This window comes from Triturus cristatus, chromosome 5_2, assembly GCF_964204655.1.
Source record: "Triturus cristatus chromosome 5_2, aTriCri1.1, whole genome shotgun sequence".
NCBI classification, from domain to species: Eukaryota; Metazoa; Chordata; class Amphibia; order Caudata; family Salamandridae; genus Triturus; species Triturus cristatus.
The window spans coordinates 755,113,536-755,136,665 of record NC_140588.1 but is presented as its reverse complement, the minus strand read 5'-3'; the positions used below and the strand labels follow the sequence as shown (position 1 = coordinate 755,136,665).

Genomic DNA, 23,130 nt, shown 5'->3' with positions numbered 1-23,130 from the left:
AAGTGTTGAGTGATTGTGAGATCAGGCTGTGAGCGCGCGCAGCCCGAGAAAGTCTTAGGCTCGACGAGTAGCTTAAGCGATTGTGGTATAGAAGACACCCAAGGTAGATTTCGTTGACCACCGAAAGGGGATCGTGAGACGTCATCGATTGCCTGGACCGATATGGGGGAGCGAATGTGTGAGTGCGTGAGGAACCGACGCTGGTCTTGGGTTGGTGTATGTGGAATTGAGTATTTGTAACCTATCAGAGGTGATTGCCTGGTCGTTCGTGGACAGACGGTTGCCAGCCGCAGTCGACAATTTCGAGAGTCTGGGGACGGACAGTCAGAGAAGTAACTTTTTGGGACAAACGGTTATTTCAGCGTGTGAATGGGACGAATGCAAGGGTGAGACGTGAATTGTGAAGGAGGGGAACTGCTCTGAGCGGAGGAAGAGTGACGTCAGAAGGTGCCGTGCTGCGATAGGTCGGTTGGTGTGAGTCGCGCTGTTATTGGTGGGTTTGACATCAGGAAGTAAACGAAAACATTGTGTGTGATCGAAAATTGCTCATCATGAAATGTTTTAAAGTTTTCCGATAATTATGTAGAGGTGACAAACATGTGGTTACTCGTGGGGGAGAAGAAGCCCCTCCCGAGGATACTCCGGCGCATTACATGGCAAGAAATGTGGGGTTGCATACCATAATTTGGCTTGAAAATTGGCATAAAATGACTCAGGGTGAGGGAGAATTTGTTTTCCCACGGTATGGCTCCTTCAGGTTGGAAGTGTTGTATCAGTTGAAATCTGTGATGGCGGCTCTACGACCTTTGCTGAGACCTACACAATTTGAGGCGTTGCATGCATGGATTAGAGCAGCGCATGACAGGAAAAGAGATTGAAGTCAGGAAAGGGTGAAGAAGTCAATTAAGGCATTTCAGGATGCGAAGTGGAATGCAGAAGAGAAAAGGTGGAGAGTGCAAACAATAGAGGGAGATAGGTTGTATCCATTACTGGTAAAGACTGATGGTTCGAAGGTAAAGAGTGTGGATGATGACGACAGTGATACAGATGATAGCCTACTAGAGAGGTTGTTGTCCGAGAGACCACCTCCATTCAATCCAGATTCCTATGAAGGAAAGCCAGCTCTAGGAGAAGGGACTAGTGGATTACAGACTCAGTCAGAAGTGAGAGTAGAAGGGAAAATTTCGACGGGAATTGAGGGTACTGGAAACCAGCCTGTAGCCAGCACAGAGGTTGGGAGAGGTGTGCGGTTACCGGATGCTCTAAAGGTACCGGTTACCATTGGACCCATTGTTTCTGTTTACGACCCAGATCAGGAGAAGGTTGGGAGTTCAGCACAGTCATCTGTAAGAGCGAGGAGTGTGATCGAGGGAAATGGATCAGAGAGTGGAATGGAGCAGACTTCAAAGCCTATAGAATGGAGTGCGCCATTGCCAGCTACAGCAGACTCCTCTAGGGGACAGGCAGAAGCGAGACCAGTGAGGCCGAGGTCTTTGGCCGAGTCAAGATCAGATTTACGGATGTGGGCACCACCAGTGAGAAATCAGAATCAGAGTGAGAGGACGATAGAAAGTGAACGAGGCACGATAGTAAATCGTTCTGTTCCTATGAGCATGTCAGAAGAAAGTAGGTCTCAGGAACGGGAATGTGATTATGATGCGCGAGATGGAGCAGCTTGTCGAGAAATATTGAAGGGAGCTTTGAAAGGAAGAATGTTAGATGTTGTAAGGTTGAAAGAGGAAGTAGATGAGATAATAAATGGAAATTTGCCTCTTGAGAGAACGTACATGTACGAACAAGATGAGTTACTCTTTGTAGCGAAGGATGTGACTCGCAAGGCAAGAACTGCACATGAGAAGTTGTCAGATTTGGCCAAGAAGTATGATGTGGACTTGTCTAAAACGAAATCATTGCAGGGAAGTCATAGGTTGCAGTATAGTGATCAAGAATTGGAAGAGGAAAGGGTCATGGGATTGAGAACCCATATCAAGGATTTGATTATAGCAATGCGTGCATGGCTCATGCTTGATAAATGGGAAGAAAGGTGGTCCAAGAAGAAGAGTTCTAGGAGAACGATAGGAGAGATGCCACCTCCCGGTGGAGGGATGACGGAGGTAGGGAATTTCCCTTTACGAGATGTACAGAATGGAGGAAACGTGCATGTGCCTTGGAGTACGGGTGATTTGGCTGCATTTACGAATTACTTTCCCCGTCTAAGGGAAAAGCCTGTGGAGAGGTATAAGCAGGTCGACCGGTTTGTTAAGATTTTGAAGGTGTTGTGGGTCGATTTAAATACGTTATTTGACAATGTGGTTCCGAGTGATTTATGGTCGGCATGTAAAATTGCTGTTGAGTGGCCAACCTCAGAGCCTGACAGGGATCCAGTCTCAAATGGTCCATCACCCATAGTCATGAAGAAGTTCGAACAGGTGATCACATGGTTGAAGTCGAAAATCTCACCTCAGGACATTGATTGGGTGAAGATAGATCGGACAGTACAAGAGCCAAAGGAGACAGTGCACGAGTTTTATGAGAGACTTTTGCAGGCTTTTAAGCAGTACAGTGGATTAGATGTGCTAGATGCAAAAGACATGGGACAGTTTGTTTTGAAGTTTGTGTTGGGATTGAGGCCAGAGGTTACTCTCATGATACAGCAGCATATGATTTGTTGGCAGAACAAGCCTGTGGATGAGATCTTACGGTATGCCAGGTACTCTAGTGATGAGATAGAATCAAAGCACAGGAAGTTGAAAGACAAATTGATGCTTGTTCAGATGCAAACGGCTCAGGGACAGCCTAATGGAGGAACGTTAGGAAGGAAGCAGGGAAATAACCAAGGAGGATACCAGAATGTCCAAGGTCAGGGAAGACCAAAGTCAATTGATCCTAAAATAGGGATGGATGTGGCGACATTGAAGAAGACCACTGCGTGTCATCTTTGTCACCAGATCGGACACTGGAAATGCGAGTGTCCTTTGAACCCGATGAATCAGGTGCAGCAGGAAGGAGAGATAGTTCAAGTACCTGTATCTGAAATGGTTCCCACTGTGACTAGACTTAGGATGGTGAAAGGGGGGACCAATAGCCCGCAAGTGCAAGTCCCTCAACCACCTAGGGTTCAGAACATGCAACAAGGAGTTCGAACTTACATGCAGATGCCCATGTTCGAGGGAAGTGAGGAGTATGGTTCGGATCCGTTGGCATGACGGTGCCTGAGAGGGGAGGAAGACTGCACACTTAGAGCAGTCTTAGCGGTAGACCAGAGGGGACCATTTGTGGAGGCTGACATTGATGGTCACCCTACCACCTTTTTGGTTGACACTGGTGCTACCCAGTCTACTGTAAGATCAGCAGTAGTCCTCATCCTACCCCTCTCGGGACAATCGATCCAAGTTGTTGGTGTAGCGAATAAGAAACTGACTGGTCTATTGACAGAGCCAATTCCAGTGAGAATAGGAACTTTCAAAGATCGACACCAGTTCGTGGTGTGCGACTCGAGTCCAGTTTGCCTGTTAGGAAGAGATCTGTTGTGCAAGTTGAATTGCACCATCTATTGCACACCAAAGGGAGTTGAAGTACAGACGAAGGATGATGATGCGACCTTTAAGGTTGCGAATCAGCGTGTGTGTATGGAAATGTACCCAGCGCTGACAGTGGAGGAGCTTCCACTTGATTTGAGGGATTCTGTGTCAATCGATGTGTGGGACCTCAGTGGGGAAGAGATCGGTTTGGTCAAAGGTGTAGACCCAGTGAAAATCCAGGTCAAGCCGAATGTAGAATTCCCAAGGACGCCCCAGTACAATTTGTCACCTGAGACAATTGCAGGGATTAAGCCTGTAATTGAGTCTATGATTAAGCAGGGAATTCTGAAAGAGATCATGGGTAGCCCATGCAATTCACCTATCATGGGACTACAGAAACCGAGTGGGAAATTCAGGATTGTACAAGACTTGCGAAAAATCAATGAGATAGTTGTTCCATGTTTTCCGGTGGTACCGAATCCATCTGTAATCCTGTTTCAGATCCCGTGTGAAGCTGAGTGGTTTACAGTGATTGACTTGTGCCAAGCATTCATCTCGATTCCACTACATGAGGAAAGCCAATTTCTTTTTGCTTTCCGGCTGGAGAACCGTGTGTTAACGTGGTGTCGTATCCCACAGGGGTATACAGAGGGCACATCGATCTTTAATCAGATCTTGAAGAAGAATCTTGAAGGCCTTGTGTTGCCGCAGAACTCCGTTCTGGTGCAATACATTGATGATTTGCTCGTTGCGTCAGAAACTGAAGATGCTTGCAGGATCGATACCATTGCCTTACTGAATCATTTGGCAGAGAACGGACACAAGGTGTCTCCGAGCAAATTGCAGTACTGTATGAGCGAAGTGCAGTATTTGGGTCACTGAATTGAGAAAGGCAAGACAAAGGTGTCACCAGACCGTATTGAGGCTATTATGAATATGTCTGTGCCTACCACTCAGAGAGAAGTCAGAATGTTCTTGGGGATGGTTGGCTATTGTCGCCAATGGATTCCCAATTTCTCCTTTGAAGTGAAGCCCTTACAACGGCTGACGCACAAGGATGTGAGTGATCCGGTACCATGGGATGAAGACTGCTTGAGGTAATTTTTGAGGCTGAGGGAAGCCCTGTGTTGCGCTCCAGCTTTGGGGATGCCTGATTACAACAAGTCATTTGCATTGTTCTGTTGTGAGAGAGAAGGTTGCGCATTGGCAGTTTTGACTTAGAGTCATGGAGGTGTCCGTAGACCAGTTGCCTACTTTTCAGCTACTCTAGATCCAGTAGCTTCTGCGTTGCCCGGATGTCCGTTGCTGCAAGATGTGAGACCATTGTAATGGGACATCCACTTCCAGTCTATGTGCCACACTCTGTTGAACTGTGGATGACGAGAACTAAAACACAGCACCTCACAAACAATCGATTGACACGTTATGAGCAAGTTATACTTGCTGCAGAGAATGTGACGTTGAAGAGGTGTTCTCTTTTAAATCCTGCAACATTGATGCCTATTCCAAATGTAGATGACGGAGATTGTGAGGATCACGACTGTCTCGATGTGACTGAACTGTGCACCAAACCGAGACCAGACATTGTTGATGAACCGCTCCCTGACTCTGACGAATTTTCTTTGTGGACGGTTCGTGTTTAAGGGACAATGTCGGTTGATTGAGAGCAGCGTTCGCTGTATGCACCATCACAGGGGTGGTTGAAGCTGCTTGTTTAGAGGGAGTACACTCTGCACAGGTAGCTGAAATCATTGCCTTGACCCGTGCCTGCTTGGCTGCTGATCAGATTCGGATAACGATTTATACCGATAGTCAGTACGGGTTTGGTGTCGTTCACGACTTCGGACAGTTATGGTCACAGAGAGGGTTCATGACATCTTCTGGTTCACCCATTAGAAATGGGGAATATGTGAGACAGTTGTTGGAAGCATTGCAATGTCCGAAAGAGATTGTTCAGCCCACTCCAAGGGAAGTGACTTTGTATCTATGGGGAATAGCTACGCTGACCAAGTTGCCCGGTTTTGTGCAGAACAAGGATGTATATTTACTGGAGGGTATACTGGAGAAAGCCAAGAAAGAACCGATCTCAGCATGATGTTAGCCATGGTCGATACATGGGAGGAGCTAAAGCGACTGCAGGATGAGGTTACCGACCAGGAACGAGATAGCTGGATACGAGCAGGATGTGAGAAGGGAGATGTGAATGTGTGGGTTTCGAGTGATGGACGAGCTGTGCTACCAGAATGTCTGTTGAGTCCAATGGCAAGGCTAATTCATGGTGCAGTACATCTTGGCAGAGATGCGATGGTGCGAGTGTTCAGACAGACATGGTACAATCAGAAGTTTCGTGCAGTAGCTGAAGCTGTGTGTCAAAGGTGTGTTACATGTCAGCAGATGAATGCAGGAAAGAGGACTGCTGTGACTTTATGCCACATTGGGAGGTCAGGGGGGCCTTTCAAATAGGATGCAGTTGGACTTTATTGAGATGCCGAAGTGCAATGGGTTGAGGTACATCTTAGTCGTGGTATGTGTCTTTTCAAGATGGGTGGAGGCTTACCCAACTCGTAGATGTGACACACTCACTGTAGCAAAGCTGTTGCTGAGAGAGCTTATCCCGAGGTTCGGTTTTCCGACCTCTTTGGAGTCAGATAGAGGGACACATTTCCATACCAAAATCATGAAATTGCTTTGTACTGCCTTGAATGTGGATCAGAGATTATATTGCAGTTACCGAACAGAGGCTTCTGGGATTGTGGAACAAGTTAATGGGACTTTGAAAGCACGGATGGCAAAAGTGTGTTCTTCGACATCCCTGAAATGGCCCGACGCACTGTCCTTGGTTCTTATGAGCCTTCGTAGTGTTCCTGATAGGAGGACTGGGTTGTCACTGTACGAGATACTGATGGGGAGAGCAATGCGAGTGCCAGCGATACCTGCCACTGCTTTGATTAACATCACTGATGACTTGATTCTCGATTACTGTAAGGGACTGGCTGACGTAGTCCGTTCTGTGTCCCAGAAGGTGCAAGCAGCAACTGTTCCAGCTGCAAGTGACCTGTGCCACGACTTGTGCCCAGGAGATTGGGTGCTTGTGTGTAAACACGTGAGGAAGAGTTGCCTGGATGTTCGTTGGCGTGGTCCGTACCAGGTAATACTGGTCACGAACACGGCAGTGAAGTGTGGGGGACTGCCGAACTGGGTGCATGCCTCCCATACCCGCAGAGTTCCAACACCCTTGGAAGATACAGCCCCTCTCGTGAATGAAAATCCAGCTGAGGTGGCAGAGCCATCTGAGAGGGCAAGCCAAGCTGTGCTGGTTGCTGATGCAGTTGGTTGTGCACTAGATCGAGCTGAAAGGGGTTGTGCAAATCGAAGCCCCGAATTTGACTCAGACGGAGAAAGTGTTGCTGTGGGTGGAGTAGAGTCAAATTCTGCTGAAGGAGGAAGTAGTGCACAGAGTATCAGAAGGGAGAGCAGAAGTGCCACAGAAGCAGAGAGAGTTTGGCCCGTGAGTCAGAGGCGGCTGAACTTGAGATTGGCACCTGAAAGAGACCTTGCCCCAGTTTATGAAATGACTGAATCTGAGCAAAGTGATGAACAGCAAGCTCGAATCAATTTGAGAGATCCAGGAGAACAAGAGTGCCGTGTCAAAGGTATGCCTCACGAGAGTGGACTTACGTTGTGACTGATGCCAGGCGTATTGATCACGGGGAGGCTGAGGTCTTTGACGCTGATCAGCAATTCCCCGAACCTGAAAATAGACGTGTTGTTACTGGTTCCAGGGGTGAAAATCGAAGGAATACTGACTCTCAATATTCCGAATCCACCACTTCTGAGTAAGGTTCGTGAATTGATCTTGGAGACGCTGGTTTTTCCAACTTTTGGTATTGTACCACCGCATCAGGAGTTAGTGGTACTTCGTCTTGAAAGTCTGCAAGTTGTCTTAGAGATTTTGGGAGCTGATCTTGTTCTGGACTGAAGGTAAAACCTTTGTTGTACATAAAAGTCCAAAGAAGGAGATAACCTAGGCCCGAGTGGAAGAAGAATAAAGTTAGGGACTTTACGTCGAGACGATGAAGGAGGGCAAAGGAAGTCTTTTGTGGACTGTGTAAATAAGGAACTGAAAATTGCAAGGGGATTCCCAACTTTGAGGTGTTGTTCGAACTGGCTGATAAGCAATACCCAGAGGAAAAATAGACTCTTACTTGTTGCTGTCGAGCCAAGAACTTTGAGAACTTTGCAAACATGGCAGATGCTGGAAATACTCACCGTCGAGCTAAATTAGTGATAGGTACACTCTTAGGGGTAGTGATAGTCACTATAGTTGCGATAGTTGTAGCCTCATATATCGTTTCACATGAGCAGGAGGGGGAGGTACAGGGGACACCTACACCTACCACCTCTAGCCAGAAAGAGGTTACTATAGGAGCTCAAAGAGCTTTGTTACTTGAAGAGAGTCGTAGGTTTCACATAGATCTGTCTAGAAGTGACTTTAAGCTTAATGCTTATGCAAAGCTGTTGTATGAGCATGTGGATGCAATGGATGCGAAAGACTGCTATGTGTGTATGCAGCTACCTTCTTCAGTAGATGAGGGTATTAGATAGCATCACCTTCAACTAACATATAGAATTTCTTGTAGTTTGTTGCTTAGTATCTTTTATGAGAGAAGACAATTTGAGTATTTCCTTTCCAATTATGATGCAGTACTTCCTGAAGTTCCAGCTTATAAGCATTTGAATAAATACGATTATTACAAGTCAGATGATCGACTTCGGAAGTATTTCATACCGACATTGGAATTGGATACGGCTTATGCTCACCGACATAATTTGACATGTTCATTGTCAGACACAGAGAAGAAGTTCATAGGTCAAGTAGAAGATAGATATAGACAATTAAAATAGACACAAAATACAGGAGAGAGTCCGGTGGATTGGACAGATGAGGAGAGATTGCACAGATCCAAGGGGAGTTATGGACCCATAGCGTTAGATCAGTTGCAAAAGGGTAAGTTGTGTGTGAGACGTCCTCAGACCTATTATGAAAAGGTTTTGGTAGGACAAAGTACGTGTGACCATATCTTTACCATGGAGGACTCTGCTAAGAACTTTTTTCAAGGTCAGGTGCAAGTGATTCCAACTGTGCATTATGTGTGCGGAAGGAATGCCTATGTGAGGTTGCCTGCGAATTGGTGTGGTACATGTTACTTGGCTACTATCTTTCCGAAAATCTATCATGCAGAAGATTTGAATCTTTTGGAGACTGGATATCATTTTAAAGTACGGAGAGCTGCAAGTGCAGGTACAATGATTGGTGATATCTTTGGAGCGATGATACCAAGCCTGGGTGTGATTATGAATGATGTGAAGATTAGAAGGTTGGCGACTGTGGTTGATGAGTTGTCGATGAATACTGCGAGGTCTTTGCTATTGGTCGATGGAGAGATGTTGTCGATAAGGACGATGGTCTTGCAGAATCGTCTTGCTTTAGACGTATTATTGGCAAAAGAGGGTGGAGTCTGTAAATTGTTGAAAGTTCAGGAATGTTGTACATATATTCCAGATAATAGCAAGGATCTGGAGAAATATATAGATAACATCACCACGATTCATCAAGAGATTGGGGATTTGACTGAAGAGGGTGTGTGGGAAAAGATTGGTAAAGGATTTGGTCATGTAGGAAATTGTTTTGCGAATTTGGGAAAGGGGTTCCTTGGATTCATGCTGAAGCCTCTCATTATTGCTGTGGTTTGTGTGATCTGTCTGTAGGGTCTCATCAGAGCCTATAAGTGGTACAGAGGAAACAGAATTGAAAGAGCTCTCAGAGCGAGTGAGAGGCGAATGGCTAGACTGCAGGACAGTCAATATCAGAATCTCAAGACTATGGAGAAGTTCAGACGGGGGAGGATGGCAATTGGTACTGTTTAGGTCAGTTCTTTCTCCAAGGGAAGTAATTGTGTGATGGTGTGATGACATTTGTCATCAAAGGGGGGAACTGATAGAGTGTCATGCGATTCTGAAATTTGTAGGGGTGCATCATATTCACTGTTAGTCAGCACCCGCATATTAATCGATGTGTGTTAAGAAGTGTCATAGAAATGTATTGCTGAAATTGTTTAACATAAAGGTGATTAGGAATGTAATAATGCTTTTCGTGAATAGTAATGTTGCAAGCTATTGTGAATGTATGTAGTAGATGCATAATGATTAGTTTTCGCACAATGCAATGTATTAGGTTAAACGTGTGCCATGTTGAAGTTACAAGTGCAAGTTGCTTACTCACGCATATGAGAATAATTAACTAATGGTTAGGGTGTGATTTAATAGTGTGTTTAACTTGTAAAGGCCTGATCGCATATACGTTTAAAGAGAAAGGCCTGTTCATTTTCTTATGTTAGCTAACGTTGTAGGCCGAAAATGATTTCCCTTGGTAAAGGCTTTGGGTTGCAGGGAGATGTAACATCTTGGAGACGTGAAATGTTTTTCGTTCCCATGTTTCTGTTGCAGGTGCAAGGACATTTAGCTCGTTAGTGAGACTAGGTCTTTGTTTTAGGAGTTAGGATGCTGCGAGAAGCCAACAGGGGAGTGCATTGGAATGTGGAGATGATACTTTCAGCGGAGAAGGTGCCTGGGACCCAAGATCAAGCTAACCGTCGTTGGATGCCAGAAAAGCTTGTAGGAAAACTACTGGGAGAAGACCTGGCTGAAGAGGTGTGCCGAAGGGCGTGTTCTATGATTTGGGGGTTTTGTATTAGGGACAGTGCCCCGTGGGTTGAGCAGTTGAGGTTTAGATGGGAAGCTAGAAGAGCATCTTAGATCGAGCTCTGACTAAGTGGATGTACTTCTTAGGAAGTCTTCACTTCTGACACCTTTTTATTCTCTTGCCTGGGATGGGGAATGCTAAGTAGGGATGTCACCTTAGAGTTAGTGTAGGGATAGACTAACGCTTTTCCTTTTTAGACTAATGATTCCTAATTTGGATATTGGCTTAACCATTGCTTTCTTGATGATTTTGGAGTCAGTGATTCTTTTTGTCTTGAGTCGGATGAGAATCCTCCGTAGACTTGCTTTTGTATTAGTGCCCATTTATCTTCTACACCTTGTATTGAGGTGTCTGTATGTTCAGTTATTTTTGGTTGTAATAAAATCCTATAAATTTTAGATTCGGAGTCCATGGTCCTTTCCAAATGAAATCTAATTTTGGTGATTATGTTCTGATAATTGTATTTCCTCTCCTCTACACTATTTAGCAGATAAAAAGATCCTGGCTACCTGAGAGGATTCTTGGAGATAACCAGGTAGGCAAGAATCCAGCCCCATCAGTGGGAAATGGTATAGTCCAAAGCTCTGTTTTTAATATAAAATCAGGGCCTTCAGTGGTCATATCACTGAAAATACAAGATTTGAAAAAAAATATTATTGTCTACGGGTGCTTGTGGAAGACAATTTCTATGGACTGGAATCTAGAGTATACTAAAGTGATTCTGGTATTTTACTGACCTCTGCTGGTCGTTGTCTATCAAGAAAGTTAAATAGAGGCAGTTGCCAGAAAAAATAAAAAAAGAAAGTACCTCAGCAGAAAGCAATTCTGGTATTTTACTGACCTCTACTGGTCGTTTTTTGTCAAGACAGTTAAATAGAGCGAGTTTAACAAGCAGAAAGCAATTCTGGTATTTTACTTACCTCTACTGGTCAATTTCTATCAAGACAGTTAAATAGAGGCAGTTGAGCAGAAAATAAAAGTCCCTAAGCGGAAGCAGACAAGTCCTAGGGCTGATCTCCAGTGCCCACAAAGTAAATACACATATAAGTATATACTAAATTATATATAAGAGGTCTTGAATGCTCGACCTAAAAAATGATTGTTCAACGTTTGCATTCCACGCAACACTCGATGCAATATCTTCAAAAGTATCTGGTGTATTTTGCTGCTTTCAGTCACTAAATGCTATACAGACAAGTCAGGACTGGCTGTTTCTCTGCCTATTGTGAGAGTTGCATTAGAGCTCTTGGGAGTCCAAAAATAAAAATATAGGGCAAACTGCCCCATAACCATCAACGCATATATAGAACACATCTGTCCAGATCCATGTATGTGATATCACGGGTCGTGAACCTGCGTCTGCAGCAGCAGTCTTTACTATGAATGCAGGAATCATCTCTTAGAGGTACACAGAAATATAGCTGAGACCCATGACATACCGCAGAGAAACTAGCTAATTAGTTTAAAAGTTCGCCCAAATATTTACAATATTCAACGAACCTCTGACAACTTTGCATTCTGTGTCGTTTTGTGATAAGGTAGACATTGTCTGCAGACTATCAATGAACGGCGTTTACAAAAGCTGCTTTGTGTCTCTTAGTGAGAAGGAAAAATAAATTATTAATCCGCATCACGTTTTTCCGTGGAATGGCGTTAGTTCCCTCTCCTGTTATAAAGGATCAGTGATAACGAGGCCCCTAGCGGCCTCTCTCCTGCGCTCCAGCTTTTTGAAGCCAAACAACCAATACGGGCGTACGGGGCCCGTGTGTGCGCCAAGAACAACAGCACCGACAACGTGAGTTTACTGCAGCATCTCACGTGCTTCAGATTGTTCAAATTTCATTTGGAGATTGCTATATTTTTAGTATTACAGAGAATCGAAGATAGCGTGGAGTCAGAAGGGAATCCCAGGGCCAATGAAAGTGAGGATGCGTGAGTACAGCTGTCCCTTTAGCACGGGGACTAGGCATTGTGGCTCACAGGCGCTATGAACCGGTGCATCCGCTGCAGGCATCCCTGGACTCTCAGCCTCCCCTTCAGTCTTCCGACTCCGAGGGCTGTTCTGTAACAATAACCACCTGTTCTCTGCCAATAGCGCCGAGAGGCTTTGTTTAGGGGAACGTAAGCTCTAGAATACCCCTGTAATGTTAGTAGTGTGCCAACATTATTCTTCTGAATTTCACGATGGGTGTAAGGCGACTTTTAAACTCACATGCCATTTAAAGAGAATGTAACATACTTATTGCTGTTGTTTATTTCCTAGGTTTTCAAATATATTTGGAGAAAAAAAACCTTGCCTTATATTTTCAGCCCGCTTGACTGAAGTTCAGAATTGTTGCCTTAAGATGAAGTGGGGCGGGATTTATACATGCTCCCTATTGACCATAGTGCCCTTTGTGTGCTCTTCATCCATACTCACCTCTGGTAAGGATAAATATTGTATTTTCGCATTAATGAAGATACATATTATCGTATAATGATGTGCATGTCTGTATTCTCGACTTTATCACTACCTTATGAGGGTTCAATACAGACCTGAGGTGTTTCCAAGAGTACATTAAGAATGAGTCTTACTTTGCAAGCATGATCATTTCATGGACAGCTCCCCCACATCCATCCTACCAGTTTTGTCTGGGCCGAAGAAGTTCCCTCTGCTAAGTACTGTGCTGCTTACCAAGTAGCCTCTTGATTACACATCGACACTAGTTAAACAGGCTGCTCTTCCCTTTACTTCATTTAAAGCAATGATCTACGTGGGAATGGATAACAGCACTGAACAGAAATACCTTTATGGAGACCTTCTAGAACGAAGACCTAAAGTAACATTGCAGTTAAGATACACAAATATTTTCCTAAGGGTCTATCGGCTATATGTAGAGGCATTTTACCGGGCCCGCTTGTGACCGGAAAAATGCTTTATGGAATGTACAAAGCCCAAATTGCGATTCATATTTTGCGATTAGTATTTGGAAGTGTCGTGTTTAGGTTGTCCCTTCCAAATACCGAATCACATTGGTATGTAGGAATATTTTGTGACCGAATTGAGGGCGCGAAACAGTCTCACTTTACCATCAACTCAAAGTTGGTGGTAATGCATCCGCCTTTGTGAATGTTGGGAATACATTATTTTAGAGCAGGCAGTGGTCGCACAGACAAAACGTTTCATTTTTTATTATTGAAACTCATCCGTAAAGGAAAATGGGTTGCATTTCAACAAACAAAAGCCTTTACCCTCAGCAGGTCACCATCCCTGTGATGAAGGTGATTCCTAATGGGTTGCAAACTGCGACCTACCTCATTAATATTCATGAGGTATGTCGACTTGCCACCTACTAGGAATCGCATGTATGAAACAAAAAGTTTCATACAAAAAGAATGGTGATTTCCAAATAGCGATTGCTATTCCTATTCTTTGTAAATACGGCCGTATGGGCCAGATGTACAAAGACTTCCGTTTACGATTTCATAATAACGAAGTTTTACGATCCATTATTAGGAAATCGCAAACAGCTATGTACAACAGTGTATTTTACACGGTTTGGGATTCCCAATGTGTCTCAAGAAACCTGCCTCATTAATATTCATGAGGCAGGTTGCAATTTGCGACCCGTTGGGAATGGCTAGCACTTTCCAATCCAATCCAACAAACTTTATTTGGCTTATTGATATAGAACCATAAAAGTTTACAATGTACATCATAATCACAAAATAGATTATATACAATTCATTTAACACGCACTTAAAAGAACATTCCCTTTGATAGCATCATAAATCCTGCTTATGTTAACCGGGAAAAGAGACTTCGGTAAGCGTTTTAATAACCAATGCTATTCGGATTACTCCAGCCCATCCCGGTTTCCGAGCAAAGAGTCATTGGGGTCATATTATTAAATCAATATCTTAGAGATATCGGGTTGTTTTGGATACTCATAAGTTAAAGCCTCGAGATGTGCCAAGTTTTTCCTTCTTCCTATAGCCATTGTGATATAAGTTATAACAGACAGCAGATCTCACTTTTTCCCAAAGAGCATAAATAATTAAAAGCATCACAGAGATGGTGGCCTGCTGGGGTCAGGAGACTACCATGTCTGTGACTGCTTTGTAAATAAAGCAGTTTTTTATTTTGAAATGCAGTCCGTTTTCCTTAAAGGAAAACGGGATGCATTTAAAAAAGAAAAATGAAAAATTTCCTTTTCATTTTTTAAGAGTAGGCAGTGGTCCCTTGGTGACCCTATCCCGTTTGCGAATGAGTTACCACCTCCTTCAGAGAGACTGTAAAAAAGGAATGTTTTGCGACTACATGCCGATTGCAAAACATTCATACATGTACCTATGATTTGCTGTTAGGAAGGGACGCCCTTGGCATGCCTCTTCCAAATAGGGACTCGCAAACCTAATTTGCTATTCGGTAATAGCTTACCGAATCGCAAATAGTACGAGCTGAAAAAAGTTTTGTACATCTGGCCCTACATGTCTTACTCCTTTCTTAGATGTGAATTACTTCTGAATGTCCAGGCCTAATTTTCAGAACATTTCCTGTTAGTAGTTATGTCCTACTCCATACTTAAATTTAGCTTGCACACAATTTTGGCATATCTAAAACATGCTTACTCATTTTGTGGTTCACAAAGTTAGTAAGCATGTAGTAAACAATGGAACACATAAGCAAGCCAAACTTATACCTGGTGTAAGACACCATTACTCACAGAAAATGCTTTATGAGTTAGGCGTTGAAACTAAGATGTAATTTACAATAAAGAGAGTTTCTTTATTCATACCGTTTTTGTTAAGTTTTTCATAAAATACCTGACAGGCAACACAGAGGGCACCGATAAGCATTAACTAAGGAATATGTCCATCGATCCAGTGCTACCTCTTAGAAATTAAAACTAGAAGTTACCAAACAACCGCCACCACCCCAAACCCCCAGAAAATGTTTTTTCTCCTTTTTTGGTTCACTGGTTAAACATACCTTGCATGTAATGGAGACTATGTACTGTTGCATCTATCACAAAGTATAATCAAGCTGTGCCCCAGTACTGTCTCCTCTTTATTCTTCCCCTGTTACCTATTAAGACAATACGCATAGATTCTTGAGCCTAGGGCGGAGCCATGTGGTGCTAGTAGTCCAGCTGATCAGTAGTGCAATAGAGGTCTTTAGACTGAGCTGTGTTAGCTCTGTTTAGTGCCCAGGTAGGGGTCTCTATGGCCAAAGTATTCAGCAAAATGTGGTGCCATTGAATTTCAAAAGGTGTTTTCTTGTATTTTCCATTAAAGACTTGTGTTTAAATCACCCAACATAGCACAGCCTCTCCAGTCCCCTGGGGACCACTTCCCGTTTGTGAGTGCTTCACCACCCTTCTTAGAAGGGTGGTAAACTGCGAGTGTTTTGCGACCGCAATTGCGGTCGCAAAACATTCTTACATAGCTTAAGGAGTCGCTAATAGGAAGGGACGCCCTTGGAACTCCCCTTCCTAATAGCGAGCTGCTAATCCTATTTTGCGAGTCCTAAATTGATTTGCTACTTGCAAAATAGGATTAGTATTTGGGCCACAGGTTGTTTGCAGCGCAAACGGGTCTAAAGCCATTTGCGCCCGCAAAAACCTTTTTACATCTGGCCCCAGGTTTCTTAATTGTCTGTACTGATACATTTCCCGAACATTGAGTTAGAGTTCATCCTTGCAGGATTCAAATAATTTGAAGCATGTCTAAACATGTCACCAAAGGTGTCCCCATCTCGTTTGCATTTGAAGGTAAACAACCTTTACAACGCAACTTTTACAACGCACTACCATTACAACAAAACTTTTACAACGCAAGTGGATTTACAACGCATGCCATTACAACGCAAGTCTTTACATCGACTTGCGCTAGATGGCGTGCTAACATTACAAATAGTGTAGTTTACTATCCCAACACCTTCCCTACTGTTAAGTGGACTGGAGTTGGAATAGTAAATTACGCTTTTCTAATGTTAGCACGCCATCTAGCGCAAGTCGATGTAAAGACTTGCGTTGTAATGGCATAGCGTAGTAACATCGCAGTCGTTGTAACGACCGCGATGTAACTGCACGCGTTGTAATGACTCGCGTTGTTACGTCATACATCCCTTGCTTCAAAGCCATGGCCCAGATTTTGAGGGCTGCCGTCATTGGGGTGCTAAGGCATACATTGAAACCCAGGTCGCCTCTTTGATTTCCATGGGGGGTCACAGAGCAGACAACCTGTTAAAGCTCGATCGATATGAGGCTAGATTTTGTCAACTGCCCTAAGGAACCAGTCTACAAGTCACTCAATTGGGAAGCTTTTTAATATGATACACTGCCCAGTTCAACAGGCCTCTAAAGTGTTCTGTATAAACATTGAGAACACCATAACGTTTGAAAAAATACAGTGATGAACTTCAACCTGGAGCATCTGGAATAGATGTTGGAAGAGGGGTAGTACATTCATTTTTATACATTGAACCAACCCAACCAGGAGAGGTAGAGTGGTGACCATTTCCTCAAATCAATCTGAAGGGCTGCTAGGAGCCTCAGGTAACTAATAATGTATAAATCGGCTACTTTCTGGGTTATTTTAATGCTTAAGTATTGTATTGACTTGCTGACCCACCTGAATGGGGTGTGCCCTTTAAGCTTGTACATCATGGTCTGGTCTAAAGTCAGATTAAAGGTTTCAGATTTAGTTAGGTTGACTTTAATGCTGGCCAATTTCTCAAATAACTGCTGTTAGGTCATCAAAGGGCCAAGTGAAAGTGATGGTGAATCGAGAGGATGTCATCCACGAAAAACATCATCTTTTGTGTATCTATACCGAATGGGATCCCTTCAATTCCCACCTCTTCTCCTATAAAATCACTATTGGTTCTATGCAAAGTACAAACAGGAGTGGTGAAAGAGGGCATCACTGTCTTGTGCCACTGTGAAGGGAAATGAGTGTAATAAATGTTAGTTGAGTTTTACCTTGCAAGAAGGGTTAGAGTAGCTTGCAACGACCATCAATAGCAAAGTTTGTCCTAGCCCTATTTGCATGCAACACTTTGGAGAGAAAGCTTTTCTCCACTCAGTAGAACACCTTCTCTGTGTCAATGGATATCAAAAAATCTATGATCTATTTCCTTTGAAACATCTATACCAGGTAGATCACCCTTCTCATATTGTCATTTGTCTGTCTTCCGACAATACAACTTGATTGGTCAGGGTGGACCAGTTCAGGGATTTTTGATTTCTTTCTATTTGCTGATATTTTAGTGAGTTATTGGTCCATCCCGGTTTGAGTATAAGGGGAATGCCTGTTTCTCCCATAATGCCTCTCTCCACCAGATCATTTAATACGGGAGCCAGTCTACAGGCCAGGCTATGTGAAAAGGTCTTATTGAAGCAACCCATGAGGCCATTAGGAACAGGAACCTTACTAGCCTATAAAGATGTTGGGTGGAACGTTCTTATCAAGATAATTCTCTTGGAAGCTATTGAGGGAGGCATAGAATATGGAATAAAAGACACAGAACATTTCTAACTTTGCATTTTCTTTTGCTAGTGAATGACCATCAGAGAAAATTATCTCTGGCACACACCCATTTTCAGTCTAGCTGAGTATACATCCTGTGCTGTTTACCTGGTGAAAGGTTTTCTTCCTCAGCTAGAGAAGTGTCACCTCAGCTTTATTGGAAGTGAGAGTGTTAGACCTAGTACCATTGGCATGAGTCTCCCTTCCAATTTATTTTTGCTGTTGTCTCCTCTGTTTGTGATATGTTTTGCTGGTTGTAGGTGCTTTGGGCACTGTGCCACTGCAATTCAGTGCCACAGTACAAGTGCTCCCTATTGTAAAGTGTTGTAATGGATTAGTGACTCCATGATTGGCTTAATTGATTTACTTGTCAGACCCTAGTACAGTGCACCATGTGTGCCCAGGGCCTGTAGATCAAATGCTGCTAGTGGGCTTGCAACACTGATTGTGCCATCCACAGAAGCAGTTGGTAAAGTGTGTCTCAGGCCTGCCATTGCAAAGCCTGTGTGCAGTCTAGTACTGGCCACCTTGGTTTTACACACCCTGTCCCTTTTTCATTTCCGGATCAATCCACAGTCCTATTTTTATCTTTATCCACACCGCGTCGATACTAACATCATGTGAAACGTTCATATAGCAACCAAAGATTGGTTAAGCGGCACACCAACCGATTGCAACCGGGAGAGGCACGAGCACTGATTTTATCCACACCGCGCTGATATTAACATCACTTGAAACGCTGGTACAGCAACTAAAATACCGGCCAAGCGGTACATCAAACGATCGTAACCAAGAAAGGTACGAGCAATAATATCGTTTTATCTTTGTTCACCTTTGTAATCACTTTAGACTAAATCTTGTCACAACACGTTTCACCCCGCTTTTCTCAATTTTTTCCACTGTCACACGAGCACAACCACTTATTCCGAACTTCACTTACGAATGCTCAAACGAGTCTTTTCAATAACGATCACAAAAATTCGTCATTTTCACGTTACTAAATACCTTCAATCACTTGAAATTTTACTTTAAATTTTGTTTCCAGGCACTATTCACCCCGTTCTAATTCAGTCCGACTTTTGCTATACAACCACGAACTTCAGTCACGAATGCTCAAATACGTATCTTTTCAATACCGATCACTAACGTTTATTACTGTTACGTTCAACCAGAAAGCTTCACTTTAAACCTAGCATAGAGCTTCACCACTAAAAATGACCACATGGGACAACGGTTTGAACAATTTAAACTTTATTTTGCATGCATGCATGACGCTAAGACTTAGTTTTAGTTGAAACAGAATAAATTACCATTCCTCATGATATTATTTAACATTTATCCTAGGACTAATCCCTGATGAAGGGTTTTTGAATAACCCGAAATGCATTGGATAAACAATAGTCCTTATACTACGAATCAATAATCAAAAGAAGGACAAATAACAGTGTATGAAGAATAAAATACAAACAATTGACATTGTAGCTTGTTTATTTCAAGAAAGAAATCGATAAAAACATTGCATAACGGTAGTGCCCAAGGGGGACACAACCCATATGGGAAGTGCTTCACATTAATTGGTCATATCGACGTCTGAATGAAGACGCCACCCCTGGAGCACACATAAAGACCAACAGATTGAAAGCAACATTTATGAACTAAGGTTGTAGCGCGTATCTCAACCCTATTGCAGTCTAGTACTGCCATGTCGACTTGGTAAGTGCACCCACTTACCAGCCCCTAAACCTTCAATTTTCTATATGTTAGCCACCCCTAAGCTAGGCCCAAGGGCAGGGTGCATTGTAAGTAAAAGGTAGTACATGCCCTGGTGTGTTTAGCATGTCCTGATAGTGAATTACAGCCAATTTTGTTTTTCACTATTGCAAGGCTACCTGTCCCCATAGGCCAGAATGGGAAGTTTGATTATAACATCTTATAATACTAGCTGACCCAGGGAACATGGTAGAAAAACAAATGTAGTATGCCTGAACTCAGAATGATAAAATACATCATTTAGTGAAGTTGGTTTTAACATTCTATGTTTGAAAATACCACTTTTAGACAGTGGGTATTTTCTTGCCTAACCATCCAGGCTGCCTCTGATAGGTTGTGTATTAAATGTCAGGTTTGTGAGTGACAGGAGGGCTTGGGCTCCAGCAGTCTGATGAGTCAGGGCTGGGCTGAATAGGACCTTGGCTGCATGCTGCATAGAGAGTGGGGGGGGGGGGGCGAGATTTCCTTTCACTACCCTGAGCCCTCGTAGAATAGAGAGTAGTGGGAGGAGATTTCCTATCAGCTACCTGGGCCAGGTCTGCTTTTTTTTTTTTTTTAAATCTGTTTTATTAAAATTGTAAAGGTTACAGATACTTGTAAGTCATCATAAACAAATTACACTCCATGCATGGTGTCACCCCATCATTATAGGTACCAGTTCCCATCTCACATATCCTTAGCCTCATACCCATCCCCGACACAACTGTCGCACCAGGGTGGATACAGGAATAACATTCGGTGCTTGCTCTGCGTGGGATGTACCCCTACACGACTATCGCATTGTTTCGAGAGTCCCATGTATAAGTCCTTCTGGTATTTCCTCCTGAACTGGCTAAGAGACGTAGTAGTGTAAAAACAGTTATTACCCAACAATCCCAACTCAGATCGGCGCTAATGACAATGTCCCCATCCCACCCTCCTTCTTGTCTTCCCCGGCAGCCTTGCCCAGCAGTACAAACAGGCTATTATCCCCCCACAATGGCGCTTATCATTTTTCTCGCATTGTGAGGCTGTAAATTGACATGTATATGAAACATGACACATGAAACATGGAGCAACGCATACACACCCCACTTTTGATTCTGGAGTCTACCCTGGGCCTGCGTCGCTCCCCTCAGGTTGTCCCCTCACATGTTCCTCTTCAACCCTCTGGAGTGCCTGGAGTAGCCCTTCCCACTGAGCTGCTATTGGCTCCTTCCTTAATCCCAACGTTTCCTCCCTCCTGTTGGCTGTCCCCTCTACCCTAGCCCATGCATAAAACGAGTGTCTCCATGCCTGCACGTGGGGTGGATCCCATGCGTCCATCGTCTGGTGAGTAATCGTTTGGCAACCGCTATTCCCAGATCCAGGAACCTAGATGACACCTTCGTAGCTGGAGTTTTGCGAAACTGGTGCAGCAGATACACCGCCCATTCAAAGGACAAGGTACGGTTGGTACTGATATGGAGCAGTTCACTGATCGCGCTCCAGTAAGCGTATATTCTCTGGCAGCTCAATAGCATGTGGACCAGACCCACCCCAGGCTCCATACACCTGGGGCTCACCGCGTCCACCCGATGGAAATACCTGTTGACAGCCTCCGGCGTGAGGTATGCTCTGTGTACTATAAACAGCTGAATCTGCCGGAGCCTCATATTCCTGGGGATGCATACTGGCCCTTTCAATACCCACTCCCACTCCCTGTCAGCTAATGGCCTCCCCAGATCATTTTCCCACTTGCATCGCAGGGGCTCCAGTGTAATCGCTGCGTGTATGCGTAGAGATGCTGCGAACCAGCGGACCAGGTGTCTACCGCGCCCCATAACGTGAAGGTATTGTATGGTAAGGTGCTGTTTTGGCTCCGTTGACATGTCCCCCCACTTAGCAGTCAGAGTTGCGACTAGTGAGCGGTGCGTGAGAAATTGGCCTGGCGGGAGTCCATCTTCCTCCACCAACGAGCCGCCTCGGTATAGGTCTCCTAGAGTCTGTATATCTGCCTCTTTCCTACTCGCCAGAGCTAGAGGGGTAAGTGTCTGTATCCTGCTGGGAGAACCCTCTAATGGCAGCGCCGGCGCATAGGGGATCAGATTTTTTGGGAGAAATAGGCTTCTGCGATAACATTTATACGCCACCTTCAGGAGGATCGGTGTTGGCGTTGCGCTCTTGACAGCTGAGTGGAAAAGCGCAAGAAGCCGTTCCAGAGAATACGGGGGTAGCACAGTCGCCGTGTTATCCCTACCCCTATCCGCAAACCAGCGGGCGATCCATTGCAGTTGTGCTGCTAAGTAGTAGTGATTTAGGCAGGGCGGCGCCAGCCCCCCCTGATCTGTCGGCAGATATAATTTCGCTAGGGACAACCTATGGCGGCTACTCCCCCATATGAAATCCCGAAGCAGCTTAGAGAACGTGGCAAAGAAGGCCACCGGTATGTATAATGGCAGGTTGGCAAAATAGTACAATAGTCTGGGAAGGATCACCATTTTGGACAATGCCACCCTGCCCGTAACTGTCAGTGGCAACGTGCCCCAAAAACGCATTTGCGACTTAATAGCCGCAACAGCTCTACCCACATTCCCGTCAAACAGGTCCAGCGGTTGACGGTATATGTGTATCCCCAAGTATAGGAAGGTGTCCTCCTTCCACACCACTCTCGTACCGTTAAGTGTGTACCCAGGATTCTGCCTGCCCCCTCCGAACGCATATATACAGGATTTGCTGGCGTTTACCTGTAGTCCCGAGATAGCAGCAAAATCCCGCAGAATAAGAGCCAGCTGGGCCGGGATATGCTCAATGTCTCTCACGTAAACCAGCAGGTCATCCTCGTATAGTGACACCGATGTGTTGCGTCTCCCAGCGGAATACCCTCCCCCACCAAGCCACGAATAGCCGCCGCTAGAGGTTCGATCGCCAATGCGAACAGGAGCAGCGACAGCGGGCACCCCTGCCTAGTGCCCCTGCACACCGACACTGCTTCAGAGATGTACGGGCCTAACCTTACCCGCACTGTGGGGTTTCTATATAAGAGGCCTACCATCTGTAAAAATTCTGCCCCTAGGTCATAGTGTCGCCAAGTACCTCCATTCTAAACAATCAAAGGCCTTCTCTAAGTCCAGCATTAGGCAACCCGCTCTGGGCCATTCTCTCACCCCATCTGTCGCAACTCGAAAGAATCTCCTCAGGTTTAGGGACGTACTCCGCTGAGGCACTAACCCGTTTTGGTCGCTATGGATTAGGGCTGAGACCAATGGCGCGAGACGCTCCGCCAGAACTTTGGCGAGTATTTTATAGTTGGCATTCAGGAGCACCAGCGGCCTATAAGATCCCAAGGCCGTCGAGTCTCGGTCAGGCTTCAGCAGGGACACCAAGTATGCTTCGCGCATCAAAGGGGGAAGCGTGCCTTCCTCCAATGCCTTGGAGTAGAGCACGTGTAATTGCGGCACCAAGGACTCCCGATAGGCTTTATAAAATTCGGCCGGTATGCCATCTGGTCCTGGTGTTTTCCCGGATGCCAGGGATGCAACAGCCTCTCCTATCTCTTCCAGAGTTAAGGGGCTATTAAGCGCCTCCTGATGCTCGGCCGTGGCT

The 23,130-nt window shown here is 44.6% G+C and overlaps 1 protein-coding gene across 4 annotated transcripts in view; it reads left to right on the top strand.

The window, feature by feature from the left end:
* Window positions 1-23,130, top strand: part of IL13RA2 (interleukin 13 receptor subunit alpha 2) — a 638,692-nt gene that overhangs the window by 57,540 nt on the left and 558,022 nt on the right. Inside the window, exons 1-2 of one of the 4 annotated variants that reach the window (XM_085607855.1) lie at window positions 11,958-12,079; window positions 12,595-12,708. In XM_085607855.1, coding sequence (XP_085463981.1) covers window positions 12,630-12,708 — 79 coding nt within the window. In that variant the 5' untranslated portion in view covers window positions 11,958-12,079; window positions 12,595-12,629. Of the gene's footprint in view, window positions 1-11,957; window positions 12,080-12,547; window positions 12,709-23,130 lie in introns of those variants that run through there. The other 3 variants (XM_085607856.1, XM_085607852.1, XM_085607854.1) reach the window with 3 other exon arrangements.